This window comes from Bos taurus, chromosome 18, assembly GCF_002263795.3.
Source record: "Bos taurus isolate L1 Dominette 01449 registration number 42190680 breed Hereford chromosome 18, ARS-UCD2.0, whole genome shotgun sequence".
Taxonomy (NCBI): Eukaryota; Metazoa; Chordata; class Mammalia; order Artiodactyla; family Bovidae; genus Bos; species Bos taurus.
Genome location: NC_037345.1, coordinates 7,939,806 through 7,954,965, shown reverse-complemented (window position 1 = coordinate 7,954,965; position 15,160 = coordinate 7,939,806). Strand labels below are relative to the sequence as shown.

At 46.1% G+C, this 15,160-nt stretch overlaps 1 protein-coding gene across 3 annotated transcripts in view; it reads right to left on the bottom strand.

Annotated features, from left to right (window-relative positions):
• GAN (gigaxonin) overlaps positions 1 to 6,827 on the bottom strand; it is a 52,326-nt gene extending 45,499 nt beyond the window's left edge. For 2 of the 3 annotated variants that reach the window (XR_009491155.1, XM_059876746.1), the window contains exon 1: positions 6,514 to 6,799. Coding sequence is in view for 1 of the 3 variants with exons in the window: in NM_001099015.2 (NP_001092485.1) it covers positions 6,514 to 6,680 (167 nt within the window). In the remaining 2 variants the exon portion in view is untranslated. 3 annotated transcript variants of the gene reach the window in all.
• Between the last annotated feature and the right edge of the window lie 8,333 nt (positions 6,828 to 15,160).

The following is a 15,160-nucleotide window of genomic DNA, read 5'->3' as shown; positions in this document are numbered from 1 at the left end:
TGAAAGGAAGGAAAAAAAATTACAATTTATTCCCAAAGAGAATTGAAAGCAGCAAACATTAGACCATCATTCTACGGTGAAGACATTCTTTGGCAATAAACGCTGAGGAAGACAACTTCAGTCTCCGCTCTTCTGAGCACAGGGGTCAGGAACTCCAGTTGAGCGATGAAGGACATTTAGAAGGACACACTACCTTCACCCTCCACACGGCTGTGGTTGCCAGCTTTACCAGAGCCTTTGATCTCCTTCCTTCTTTGGACCCATCCTGTTTTAGGAGGCAGACAACCCATGGGAAGCACTCAGAATTCAAGGTTGCAACCGTAACCTGCTCCTTGTCACACTCACACCCTGCATCTCCACCCTTAACCTAGAATTCCAACTTACAAATTATTCATTTATATCATAGCTCGAGCATACAAAATGATAGACTTGTGTTCTTCCAAAGGATGATGCCACTCCCCAAAGGACTCAGAAGCAAAACAACTCCTTATTTGTCCTAATTATGTTTTCTTTATGGAATATAACTAGAGTTTAAGCCTCACTTTGATATCATGAGACAGACTGATTAATAGTTTAAACAACAGATAAGGTGGTTTTATAATCTAGATGCTTGGTCTATATTATCCAAACCTAAATCCTTGGATAGCAAGGAGATCAACCAGTCAATCCTAAAGAAAATCAACACTGAATATTCATTGGAAGGACTTGCTGCTGAAGCTGAAGCTCCAATACTTTGGCCACCTGATGTGAAGACCCAACTCATTGGAAAAGATCACGCTGCTGGGAAAGACTGAAGGCAGACAGAGAAGGGGGGCAGCAGAGGGTGAGATGGTTGGATGGCATCACCAACTCGATGGACATGAATCTGAATAAAGTCCAGGAGATTGCGGAGGACAATGGAGCATCGCCTGCTGCAGTCCATGGGTGGCACAGAGTCAGACACCACTTAGCAACTGAACAACAAAAAATCTGCGAAGCCAGAATTCCTATGTGGAAAAGCACTTCGCTCAACTCTCTAAATTATATAATAAAAATTACTTTAAGAACACTGAAGAGAACTTGCAGAAGAAAATGGCAACTGGAAGAAGAGGCAGAAGCCAGAGGGCACAGTTAAGACAGGGAGAGGTTACCAGCTGGCATTCAGTGGTGCTCAGATTTAAAGATGCACCTCTGCCACACTGCTTTTTACTCAAAGTAACAAGTCTTGGGCAAGCTATACAATAAGTCTAAACATTCAACACTTCTCTTACGTTAGATCCCTTACTCTAACAAGAATTGTATTGATCTGTTTCATCATTTGAAACCTTCCAAGAACCTGTCCAGAATTGGAGCATTCGCTGCTACTAAGAGTGATAACTGCTGCCTTGTATATATAAATGGGTATCTTTCAGCTGAAATGAGTAATCTATGCTAAACTCAGACCTCCAACTTACAAGCTCTTGGTTTTCTTAGGAACCCTGAGAAAATCTTTCTTTGATCTTCTGAAAGAGAACATGCTTCAATACTGGTTTCAGAAAATCTCACATTAAGAACAAGGTTTAATCCAATACTAAAGTTAGAGGAGGAAGAAGAGGGAGGAGAGGCGGAGGAGGGGGAGGAGGAAAGAGGAGAATGGAGATGATCATTTTGAACCATGTGACTGAAGCTGTTCAGGGCAGATTTCATCTTTTTAAGCAGTTGTTAAGGATGCCTTACAGTAAACGGATAGAAACAAACAAGGCCAAACACGGCCTAGATCCATTAATAAGATGTTCAAGCCCAGTGTATTTTCCATCACCATCAGAGCGCAGCATGAGTAGGTACAGTTGATTGAAAGATTGCTCAGGATCAGTAAGCATCTCAGAACCTGGAGTTTCCAGCTGAACCCGTGAGGACTAAGAAACCTAACAGGTCACAATCACTATGCAAAACCCTTATGTAATCATTCATGAGCTGCTTTGAGACTCAAGCACAAGTGAAAGAAAAGAGACTTCAGGACTGAAAGCTTGCTCTGCACACAGCAGACAAAACTAATAGACATCAGTGCTCAGAAACTAAAGGGCGGGTTTCAAGTACCCAAGGAAAGGATGACAACAATTTCCACATTACCATGAAACTTGGACTCCCACAGGTATCATATTAGTCTCGTTAAGAAGTTTCATCAGCATCATCTATGAGTCAAATTTTAGATTTAAACGGCAAAACAGGCTCATCAATACTTAGGCCTTGGAACGCATCCAAATTAACAGCATAAAATAAACGCTCGTAACAAAAGAACTCTATAGAGCTACAGAGCTACATATGCAGCAGAATATGCAACAAGTCCTGCATGACAAGGCAAAGGGAAGGCTGTAACATCAATGTGCAACAAAATTAAAAAAAAAAAAAAAATCTTTTTAGCCATATTGCATAGCATGAGGGATCTCAGTTCCCCAATCAGGGATGGAACCTGCACCCGCGGCAGTGGAAGCTCTGAATCTTAACCACTGGACTACCAGGGAGTCCCAACAAAACTACAGATGGTACAATAAAGCGGTAAGACAGAGACAGACACACAGAGCAGAGCAAACACAGCACAGAGCCCGATCAACCTCGCTTCACAGACGAGCAGACCAGACTAAGGCCCATACAGCTGTCCAAGAAGATCCAGGCTGGAGTGCAGGCCCAATGGCTCCACTCCACACCCACTAGACCAGCTTTTTCTCAAAACACAAGGGACAGAAGTCGCCATTCTTACTGTTGGCTAACTTATCACAAGGTCCAAATTCTTGGGAATCTTTCTTTCCTTTACTCTCTGGGGCTAAAAGCTAAACAAACTCCTGTTCCAACAGATTCCCTAGGAAAACCAAAATTCCCCAAAGTGGATATGGGACTGGAACCTGTACAGAGCCCTATTATACCACCACAGAACCACACGGCAATTCACTTGCAAATTCTTTCACAGACATCACACCCCAAGAGCCACAGTTTATGAAAGAGAGGAGGGCGAACTCCACACCAGATCAAGGGAATTGTGCCAGAATGAGAAGAGCCTAAGACATGAAGCAAAGCAAACTTTGCAATACTCAGGAGAAAAGGAAATTTCCTACAAGCCTCAGGGAACCTTTCCCAGAAGGTCTCATGGTTGCTGAGAAAGGAAAGGGTTGCTGCGGGTTGTCATTATAGCTCTGAATTCAATGTCATCATTCTTAAAGGTCGTCAGCTACGTTTAGATTGTTTTTTTGCCAACAAACCGAAGTGAAAATACCATTCAGGGATCATGAGAAAGTGCTGGGTAGAGGGCATGCCGGGAAAGCAGCATCCCACGGTAAGCTGTGGGGAGTGACGAGCTCTGGGAGTCTCTGCCCATCCTCCCTGGAGCACCTCAATCTTCGGAGGTGTGACACGTGCCCCACCCAGCCTTCCTTCAGGTGATCATTAGGAGTTTGTTGCTGAACTGAGGTTTTCCTGCCTTTTTCCTTTTATAATGAAAGTCTTCTGGTGCTAAGACGATCAGGAGGAAAAACAAATGCTAAACCAAAGATAAAGCACAGGAAAAGATTAAAACCAAGTTAGGCTAAAAGACTTTTTATATGGAGTAAAAAGTATGCCAAATGATTTGCTTCAATTCCTACAGCCACAAAGTTGGATTGGTTCCCTTGGCTGATAATACAGAAACAATATATAACATTGTTTCTGAGCCACACAACTTCAGACACCTATGACACTTACTAAAATCAGGCAAACTGGAGACTAAACAAAACTCAGACTACCAAATTTGCAAACACCCAATCCATTCATTAATGACATCGCAGACCTAAGTGTTTACGCTTCAAAAGGGAAAGTAAGAAACATCAAGTTCTAGAACATACCAATTCATTTTGTTTCACTATAACTCCTTAAAGTTTCACTCAAACAAAATGGACATATTATAAAAGTCCAATATAATCAGCATCAAAAAGTAAACAGTTCGTTTCTAAATACTAATATAAAGTAGTCTTATTACTTTGAAGAAACCTTGAGACTGATAATTTTAAAAGAACCCCAGGAACAAATATACAGCTTCAATGACCAAATAAACCTACAGCAGTCAATCAGTCCCTGAAAAAACACATACTGACCAGTTCATATTTACCTAGAAAATGTCAAAAATAACTGCCCTACCTACTGTGCAAGATGGCTGAAAATAAAAATCAAAATGAGACAGTATGTGAAAGTACTTAATAAACAAAGTCAGTAAGAGAGCTCACACAAAGACTAGTTAAACGCAAATAATGCTATAACTTGGTATGGTAAACAAGAAGGAGACTAGGTACCACTAACCTGGAGTCTGATCCTAGTTGAATCACTAAGTGCTGGTAACCTCACTGTAATATAAACCACTAATGCCCACCGTGTTCCATTTTTTTAATTGGAAGGTTAACAGAATTGGACTAGAGGGTTTGAAGTCCCTTTTGGCTCTGCTACTATGATCGCTAATATTTCTCACCTAAATTACTACTAGTATAAACTAATATTACTGAATATTATCATATGTGCCACTATGTCACAAGCAGATAACCCCATCTTTCCTAACTTGGCAGATACAGCAGTGATACCTTGCCAGTGATACTTCTGGAGACCTGTGTGCAGACCTGTGAGGGGTTTAAAGCCCAGTTACCTATTTCTGCACAGGGTTGGTCCAAGATTAAATGAGAGGAAGACACATTTTATCCCTCATTGATCAGACTAGTGGGCTGAAGCCGAGATGAAGTCATCTACTGACAACTCGAAAAAGAGTGAAAGCTGGGAGCACAAAGCAGGTGCAGGGCTCTTCTCCATCAGAGACAACTGAGCGTCTGAGATGGAAATGAACCAGAACCGGTCCCCTCACGTCCAGTCGGCTGTGGCAAAAAGGAAGGCAGTCCCTGCTTCCACTCATCTGCTAACCACCAGGCACTGGTCCTTCTGCATGCCAGGGATGTGGAAACGAACAAAAGCAAAGTCCCTGGCCTCATGGAGCTTACACTGTGGTTGGGGAAGAACCACAAAGTAAATGAGTAAAATGCAGGGTATGTTATCGTGGTAAGGGCTATGGAGAAAAATGAAGCATGCCAAGGGAACAGAGAGCATGTATTTGGTGATTCACGGTTTTCTTTTAAGCCAGCTGGATGCCACTTACAGAACGACAAGAATGCATCTAAAGTAGTTTTCCTCAGCATTTCCTCAAACAAGGAGTTCTCTGTACACAGGAAGATGCTAGCCTGCTGATCCCAATTTTATATTGATTGCTCAAAAGCTCTCAACTGCCAGCCGTGAGCTATCTGTCACGTGAGCAATCGAAACCCCACACTAACATTAACTCACCCCAAGCCCACCTTTGAAATCCACAGAGTGCAAATAGATTTTAAGAAAGAGAGCCAGGAAGAGCCAGAAGTTACCAGAAATTAGTTGAAATGCTTCTGACGAGGCACAGATGTCTCTTAACGCACAGGTTAAAAGGCAATTTGTGTGCCGAGGTCTGCTAGGACAAGGCATTGAGTCTACAGCACACATCATTTTGCTTTTTTCTGACCTGTCAATTCTAGTGACATTCTCTACTATTAGTCTATATTTAACGAGCTTACTGGGCAGTTTCTCCAGCTTTTAGCATTTTCTCCATCTTTTATTAAAAGAGCAACTCAGTCTGCAAGAAAGTTCCTACAACATACCAGCCCCTGCAAGACGTGATACCCTTGTATGAACACTGTCCTATCCACCTTCAAATCACCTCGTTAGTTGAGCTGACAAAACAGGCTGATCTTCGTTTTAAAATGCCTTCTCTAAATCGCTAAAATCTCATCATGGTCCTCCGGTTGTATAACAGCATCCTGAGAATGACAGTAAGTCTTTCGAAATGTGCGACAGCTTACTGTAACGTCCATCTATAAGACACTGCCCTTTTTTTTAAACGAGGACCCACAGGGGTGGCAAAGTCACTTTTGCGAAGAGCCCGGGCCTGGAGTGGAGGTCGGGGCGGGGGGGGGGGGGCGGGTCGGGCCGTCCATCCTAAGAAAAACATCCCATGGGTTTTCCCTCTACCCGCACCGGAGGGGAGGCGTGTGTTCGGCTTCTCCGTGGGAGGGGCGCTCCCTGGCCGCGTTCGCGGCGCGGGGCCCAGCCCACCGCGCGTCGATTCCGAGGCGAACGGCAAACTTAAGCCGGGATCCGCTGGCCGGGCCCCCGGCGAGGGGACAGGCTCTCCCCGGCGCCGCCCCGCCCTGCGCGCGGGTGCGGGCCCGGGTCCGGCCCAGCACAGCGTCTGGGGGCCTCGGAGGCCGGGCGGCGGGGACCCGAGGAGCGAGGGACGGCAGCGGTGGGGACTGCGGTCCAGGGTCCGCTCCAGGGAGCAGGGCCGGGCCTCGGGGCGGCTGTCCTGGGGGAGTGAGGCCCGGCGGCCGGGGCGTCTCCCGGGAGGCACAACGAGCCGAGAGCTGACCACAGGGACCCCGGCGGCCGGCGGGGGTTGGGGACCTGGGGCTCCGCGCCCCGCCCCCGGGCCCGGGGCTGCGCGGCCCCGCCCGGCCCCCGCCTCACCTGATGTACGGGCTGGCGGCAGCCAGGATATTCTTCTGCACCGGGATCTCCTCCCCGTCGAGGACCAGGTGCGCGTCGCAGAAGCGGGACTCCTCCCGGAACGAGCTCAGCGCGCGCAGCAGGCGCGTGGCGTGCTGAGGGTCGGACACGGCGCTGCCCTCGGCCATCGCGGCACCCGCTCCTCCGCCCGCCCGTGGGGGCTCTGGAAGTCGCCCCGCCGGACCCCGCGAGCCGCCTGCGCTCGGCGCGCGCCCAGTCCGCTCGGCCCGCGCGCGCCCCGCCCGCTCGGCCCCGCGCTCGGCGAAGCGAGATCCAGCCCGAGCCTCCGGAACGCGCTTGCGCCGTCCGCCCTGCGAGCGGCCGGCGCCTTTAAGGAGCCGCGGCGTTGCGTCATTTCTCCGCGACGCCCCCGTGCCCTCCTCTCTCTCTCCGTCCCGCCCTCCGTCGCCGGAGGCGGCCAATCAGAAGCCTCGTTCCCCTCCAGAATGCCCCGAGCCCGGAACTGGCGCTGCCTGGGCGCGGGTCGGCGGCTGAGAGCTATCTCTGCAGCGCTGGGAGGGTGTGCGCGCGCGCCGGCGCTCCAGGCTTAAGTCCGTGGCTCTGGCGCCGTGAATCTGAATCCGAGCCTCGGTTCCTCCGCTCACTAGCCGTGTGACCATGGGTAAGGTGCCCATCCGCAGTTTGTCTTTCTGCAAGATGAAGATGATTTCTTAGGTGTTGTTGCGGGCTGATGTGAGACAACCGCACGTAAAAAAGGGCGCACTAGGTGTAGCTTTCATTATTTACGAGAGAAAAGGCGCTTCCCAGATAAGAGCACAGAGATCCGAGAAAGCCAGCCCCGAAAAGAGCGTTTGGGTTGCGGGCCCGGGAGGGAAATGCAGCGGATGAAGCTGAAGACGTAAGCGAGACTTCTTTGGCTTACGGTCGGGAGGTTGGTCTTGATCCCATAGATGGTAGGAACCGTGATAGGGTTTTTCACGAAGATCGAGCTGCTGCGTGGAGAACTGGAGGGTGGGATTGGATGCCAACGGTAGAAACGTGGTTAAATATTGCCTTACTTGAGGGAAGGGACTGGTGGCCTAGATGGAAGGGTGATGATGGAGGTGGGCAGTAGCTGATGGCTTTAAAAGAACAGGCAGAATTAGGAGGGGGAGGGAGTCCTGGGTAATGTTCTGGATTGAGTAGCTGCGTGATGTTGGTACCTTTCAGAGAGAGACAGAAACGCTGAAGGAGTGGAAGGTAGAGAGCCCAGACACAGGTGGGCTCTGTACAGGTGTGACCAGGCTCCCCCACCCAGTCAGGATCAAAGTGCTGACAGGAAGCAAGTGTGGGACAGCTCTGTCTGCAGAGCAAGCCCTACACTGTCAGAGATTTCTGGGAAGGCTGCTAAGGGCACATGGGAACGTGAAATGTAGCCCCCGTTTTGTCCAAACGTTAGGGACTCCACAAGCTCCTAAGGAATTAGCAGTTTTACCAGGGCCAAAGGCCCAAAGAACATGGTCAGTATTCCAGATAGGCTGGGATAGGGTTTTCAGTGGATCAGCTTAGGTTTTTCCTTCAGCCAACTCAAAGGCCCCAATAAAGTCTGGCATCTTTACCCTGAACCAGCCAGGGGTTTGGGGTTACTGGCAGGAATCAGGGTATTTAACTCTGGTGGAGTCACTGACCAAAGAATAGATAGGGAGAAGGAAGTTACTAGAGGGCTTCCCTGGTGGCTTGGCTGGTAAAGAAACAGCCTGCAACGCAGGAGACCCCGGTTGGATTCCTGGATCAGGAAGGTCCCCTGGAGAAGGGATAGGCTACCCACTCCAGTATTCTTGGACTTCCCAGGTGGCGATAAAGAATCTGCCTGCAATATGGGAGACCTGGGTTGGGAAGATCCCCCTGGAGGAGAGCATGGCAACCCACTCCAGTATTCTTGCCTGGAGCCTGGTGGGGTACGAGTCCATGGGGTCGCAAAGAGTCGGACACGATTGAGTGACTAAGCACAGTGGAAAATCCAGACATTTCTAGACCAGTATTATGGATAAAATGATTAAAACATCTAGGATTGGCTACAAAACAATATGAAGGGAAGGAGGGAAGTAGGTGGGGGTATAAATGAATCAAAGGTGGCTATGAGTTACTCCTATTAAAGCTGTGTCATAGATATGTGGAGATTCGTTGTGCTAGTCTCCGTATTTGTTTGTATGTGGTAAAATGTCATAATGCAAAGTCAACAAGATAAGCGGCTAGAGCTTATATCCTCCATGATATCTGCCCAGTATCCCTGGGAACAGTTGAAACCCTTCTTCCTTGAAGTTGTTGCTGTACTTTGAACATTGCTCTGGCAGGAAAATTACTGTAAGGGGTTTATTTGCCTATCTTGCCTGCTAGCTTGTAAATTTAGTGCATCTCCATTTCCAGGTGCCAAGTCCACCGCCTAACCCTGTTAGTGCTCAGTGGATGTTGGATGGATGGAGGGATTTTAAAAATTGTGAATACCGGGCATTTAATAAATGTTTTCTGAATTGCAATCTGTTTTTAGTTTCTTTGTGTTTGTCTTCTTTCTCAGCTGGGTTGTTGCTGGAGTCAAAAATGATACATATGACAGAAGGCCTTCATATCAAATATGTAGGTACTTGATAAACACTTACTTGGAATTAGTTGGAATGCTGATCTAGTCTTCGAATGTCAGCGGTTCCAAAACAAAGAGCTCAAATAACAGAATCACCCTCAGGTAACCGGTTTTCCCAGAATGGGAGTGTTGCCTTAGTTGAAGTAACTGGAGGTGAATGGGGATTAGTCAGGCAGGTTCTTCCCGGTAGAGGTGAAACTTCTCTGATGTTTTGACAGAAGGAAGGTATAGGAGGGCCTGGGCAGAGGGTTGTAGACAGACCAACATCAATCAGGGCAGCCTCCCACCTGACACCTGACAGGGGAAAGGCAGTTGCTGGCTTGAGAGGTTCCCCTGTGCAGCAGGCAGATGGACAGAAGACCGTGTAAATGTTCTCCATTCCATCCCCACAGTTGCAGTATTCCCCGCCAACCACCTGCCTGAATCACTCACATTCACCCTTCAAAACCCAGCTCAGTGACCTTCGGAGGACCTCCAGCCAGCTTCTCGGGCAGAGTCCCTGTGCTGCACCGTGTTTTTGCCTTCTTCTGTTCTGCACTTAGCTGGCAACGCTGTAATTCACCGCTGTATACTTGGTTTGCGAGCTCCTCCAGGGTAGGAGCTGTGTTGTATTTACCTATTTCGAGGGACTTGCACAGTGCCTGGTGCTTAGTGGGTGCCCACTGAATGCCTCACATAATCAGAGGTGGCAAGTTGGGTGAAGGAGCATGGGCGGGAGACTGTAACACAGTAGGGGCAGGTGGTCCCACAGGGAGTTAGGTGGGAGGCCATCCTGCACTGCCAGCTGATGGCTCCAGGAGATAAGGGGCCAGTGGTGCCAAATCCAATAATTTTTCAAAAGATCTGAAAATTCAGATCCACATGTGCAGTGTCCCAGTTTTTCAACATTAGCCACACATTCCATTTGAGGGAAAAAAAAAAAAAAAGATGCTGCACTTGTCTGCAAACAAGATCTGGCTTCCGTTCATTTCCAGAGGCAATCAGAAGTCCATCTTGGTTTACTGAGAAGGGAGTTAACAATCCAAAGGGTGCTTGATCCTCAATAAAATTGTTGAGTTGAACTCGGGTGCCCCCACTAAGCCTGATGCTGATGCTGTAGGGAAGGAAGAGGGCCCACGTGTGGGAGGATCTGTCAGGCAGCTGCTGCCCGGGGCCGCTCCTGGTTAGACCATGAACTGTCTTGCAGTCTATTGATGCTGCTCAAACCGAGCCACCCTTGACGTTGCTTATGGCCATCAGAGCGGTGTATGTACTGTTACTGTTTCTCTACATTCCATGTGTATCAGACATCAAGCTGTTGTGAAACATGTAATCTAAGAGATTTAATAAACGTCCCAGCAGTTTCAGTCTCTGGTGACTATCAGTGATCCCTTTTAGAGGCTAAAGAGCCCCAGAGGAAGGATTCTTTTTTGGGTTTGAAGACGGAAAAGGATATTTTCACAAGGTACTAACAGTGGTCATTCACTCAACAAATATTTATTGAGCACCTGCTATATGATACATGTTGCAAAGGTGCTGATGGTGAAAACAGTTTCCTCCCATGCGCTCATCCAAGAGACTTTTACTCTCTTCCTGCTTTTCTGATTATGTATCATTTTACGATCAGGAAAAAACAATTTTCATTTGCAAAAAGAAAATACTTTGTTTCCAAAAATGAACCCTCCAAGGAAAGAATCACTTGGGGGTTTTCTTTTAAAATGAATGTTAGAAAGAGGAATAAGAGTCCAGTAAAAGAGATAATGCAAAGCAAAAGAATTAATAGTTTAGAAGCTCTTTAGAAAACACTGACTTGAGTGGATTCATTTTATTGAAGTGAAAACTGAAGCTCGAGAAGTCAAGGACTCAGTCAAGGTCATACATGTGACCTAGTTGGGGCAGAACAGACTGGCCCCAAGCTTCTGCCTTCCAGCCCTGTAAGCTTTTCCATTACACCAAGTTGACTCTTCTTAAACATTAATTTGGTTGAGACAGTCTCTTCTGATTCATTTTAAGGCAGTCTTCAGATATTTTATTAGGTAAATCTGTCTTTGGTCCAAATCTATATATGGCTCCTTTCCGAAAATCTGAGCTCTTCCAAATCGCTGAGTCAGAGAACATCTCAGTATTTATAACTCTTGAGAGTTGATTCTACATATTTACACAACATTCAGAGAAGTATCTCAGAACCAGTGAGCTAATTAAGCTGTGCTGAAGATGGTGACTGTTTCTGTCCAAATCCGTGCTGTGTTGCTAGCGCCTGGCGCAGTGTCTGAGGCACAGTAAGCACTCAGTAAATATCGGCTGAGTGAATAAATCTCAATAAGTGGGGAGACCTGGGGTCTTTCTATCCACTGAACGGGTTACTTCAGTTGTTACCACAGTCCCGCACAGAACTCCAACTAGTCTATGCAACAGCAGGCTAACATCTCCGGTTGAAAATAAGCTCCTGATTTTACTCTAAACCCAGTCATTCCCGGACTTCCCTGGTGGTCCAGTGGCGAAGAATCTGTGCTCCCAAAGCAGGTTTGGATCCCTGGTCGGGGAATGGGATCCCACATGATGCAATTCAAAAAGATTCAAGCCGAAATTTAAGACCTGGCGCAGCCAAATAAATATGTAGATAAAATATTTTTTAAAAACCCTAATTGTTCCCCAAATAAAGTGACAGCATTATTCACTTAACCACAGACAGAGATTTCTTGACATTCTTGACCTTTTTTCTCATGCCCTTCATCCAATTCAGCAGCAAAACCCTGCAGACTGTCCTGAGTCCAGCCTCATCTGACCTCTGTCGGTACCACCCTGTCCAGCCACTAGTCAGTCCCCCTGGACTCCTGCACCAACCTCTTAGCTGTGCTGCCTGCTTTTCCTCTTGCCCCATTCTGAGTTCTTTCACTTCATAAGTTAATCAGATCCAGTCACTTCCCAAAACAAGACTCTCCAAAGGCTTCCCATCAAACTTGAGGGAAAAAATCCAAAGCGGAAAGCCCTGTGTGATCAACCTTGTACTTCCTCTTCAACCTCATTCCCCATCACTTTCCTCTCCCCTGATGTTCACTAACCAAACCAGCCCTTTTGCTGTTCCCTGAACAGGCCTCACTTATGCCCACTCCAGGGCCTTTGCATTGGCTCATCTCAGGCTGGAAATGTCCTTCCTCATATTCTCAGACCTTGTTCTTTCCTTCTTCATAGATCAGAGCTCAAATGCCAACTCCTCAGAGAGGACTTCACTAATCTTCCTGTATAACGAATGCCTCACTCAACTACTTCATTTTTTCTCACTGCATTCAGTCACTACTTAACATATGTTTATTTGTATATTAGGTGTCTCCTCTGACTTTAAGCTTCATGAGGCCTGGCAGGAACTTCCTGTTTTATTTATCAATGTTATTCCCTAGCCTCTAAAACAATGCATAGGAAATAACAGATACACAATAAGTATAGACTTACTGAAAGAAACAAACTGATGGAAGAGAGAACATATTCCTGGATCTTTTCATCCCTTGTTGCCTAACCTGACCTTGCCAACCTGGAGGAAGATGAATAGTCAAGGAAGATGAAGATTCAAGGACATGAAGCTTCCAAACCTCAGAAGGTCACAATATAACAGCTCTGGACAGATGTTGCTTCAATTACTTCTTTCAAAGCAAGTTCTGTGTGAGAACCTTCAAGCCAGGCCATTTTCCACTTTGTATTCTTTAAATTTAGTTTGAGTATTATATATTGTTACCATACCTAAAAGCATGTAAAAGATACTCAATTTCTGTCCTCCCTGTAGAATTCTAGCCAATACACTGAAGGTGTATGAGCTGATTTATTCTGCAACATTTATATCATGTAAGTAATTTGCCTGCTCCTTAGACTTATTTAAATGTAAAGTCACCTGAATTCCTTTAAGTCACTGGACTTCCTCTATACCTCCCTGTGGGTCTCATCCTCCTATTCTGGAGGCTCCAGGGTTCATTACTCCACTGCTTCAGTTTCCCTGGCATAACCTTAGTAACTTCCCAGAGCAGTTGAGAAGCTCTCACACAAGGGTCTGCCGCACGGCAGGAACTCCACAAACGCTAAGTGTTGCTACGTTTCCTATCGCGGTCATCGCCACAGTCCTCATCCTGGTTTATAACAGCATCTTTCCCAGCTCAGGAATCACTACCTTCTAGCTGATTTTCAAGTCAGAAGTCTAGCCTCACTTTTACGGTCAAGGCCCCACCAGCTTCCTCCTCTCCGTCTGGGTTGACAGCTTCATTTCTTGTTTCTCTCTGATGTGAATGCTGGACTATAGTGAACTTAATGATTTTCTGACTCTATCTGCCATCTTCCCTTCTTACTCTTTAAACATTCCATTCTACTCCTTTGTATTTCATGCTCCGTGCCTTTATTTTTTTAACCTTTAGATTCATTCTTGTATTTTCTGAACTATGTTAGATCTCTTTAATGAGCAATGTTTGACCCAGTTAACACTTTAATGTATTTATTATCTTTGGAACACATCTTGATTGAGGTATAACGTAAAGCATATGGACTGATGAATTGTTTCATATGGATACCTCTGTGAACTCACCAGATGGATGAAGATAAAGAACACTTCCATAACCCAGAAGGTTCCTTCAGACCTGCTTCTAATCAGAACCTCCCAGTGGAAAGCACTGTTCTGACTTCTATCACAATTGATTCATTTTTCCTGTTCTTGAACCTTTGCATTTGGCTTATTCCACTCAGGACGATGTCTTTGAAATTCTTCCATTTGTGGCTTGCAGCAGTAGTTAACCAGCTGTACCACATATGCCACCACTTATGTGTCTGTTTCCCTGCTGGTGGACACTTGGGTTGTTTGCAGTGTGGGGCTATTACAATGAAGCTGTCGTGAACATTCTCAAGTCTTTGGGTGGCGTATGTATGTTTTTCTCTGTGGATGCACCCTATTTCAGTTGCCAGGTCATAGGAAAGGCATGTATTAAACTTTAGCAGATAACTGCCAGTTTTCCAGAGTGGCTGTACCAAATTTTACTCTCACCAGTCTTGCACGAGAGTTCCAGTTGCTCCGCATCTTTTGGTAATTGGTGGTGTCTGTCTTTTAATTACACCCATTCCTGTGGGTATATAGTGGTATCTTGTTGTTTTAATTTCTGTTTCCTTAATGAATAATGATGTCGAGCACCTTTTTATGTTCTTGGTTCACTTGGATATAGCTTTTGTAAGGGCTGGTTTAACTTTTGTTTCATTTTTTAAAAGTTGATTTCCACATTGATTTTCAGGAGTTCTTTTATTTTCTATATGGGAATGCAAATGTCTTTTCCCACCTTGTGGCTTGTCTTTACACTCTCTTTGTCTCTGATAAACAGTCTCAATTTTAATGAATTTCAATTGATCAGTTTTCTCTTTTATGGCTAGTGATTCTCATGTTCTGTTTTAAAATCTTTAAACCATGATGACATTCTCCTATGCTCTCTTGTAGCAGTTTTATTTTCTCTTTCACATTTAGGTTTATGACCCACATCAGCTCCATGCATTTTTCTTAAATCCAGCTTAAAATTCACTTCTTCAGAAACTCACTCATTCATGCTTCTAATCACTCCTCCATTTGACAGAATTTTTAAGCACCTACCATATGCCAGGTATTTGTGGGAGAACAAAAGCACTTAGAGTCAACATTTAAGGAACTTACAGGCTAGTAGGAGAGAGGGTTAGACTTGCACATAAACAATATTTAGAAAGTAGTAATTTAGCTGGAAATTATGATACGGCCTAATTATTTAGGCATACCACCCAGAGTAATTTCCCCTTTGAACATCGGCATAAATTCCATTCCCTACAGGCCATGATGCTGTCTTCCTCATCCTTTGCTGGTCCCCGAGTCCCTGTGCCTGGCTTGCGAGGCGTCCCACCATCTGGCCCACCCCTCCCTCCTCACCCTCACCGTCCTCTATCCCAGGCCCTCTGCGCAGACCCAGCTGTTGGTCCTGCCACCTCTTACCTCCTGCCTGGACTCCTTCTCTCACCACTTTGATGCCTGAAAAACTCCTTGCTGCTCCCGCACCTCCTCTGTGA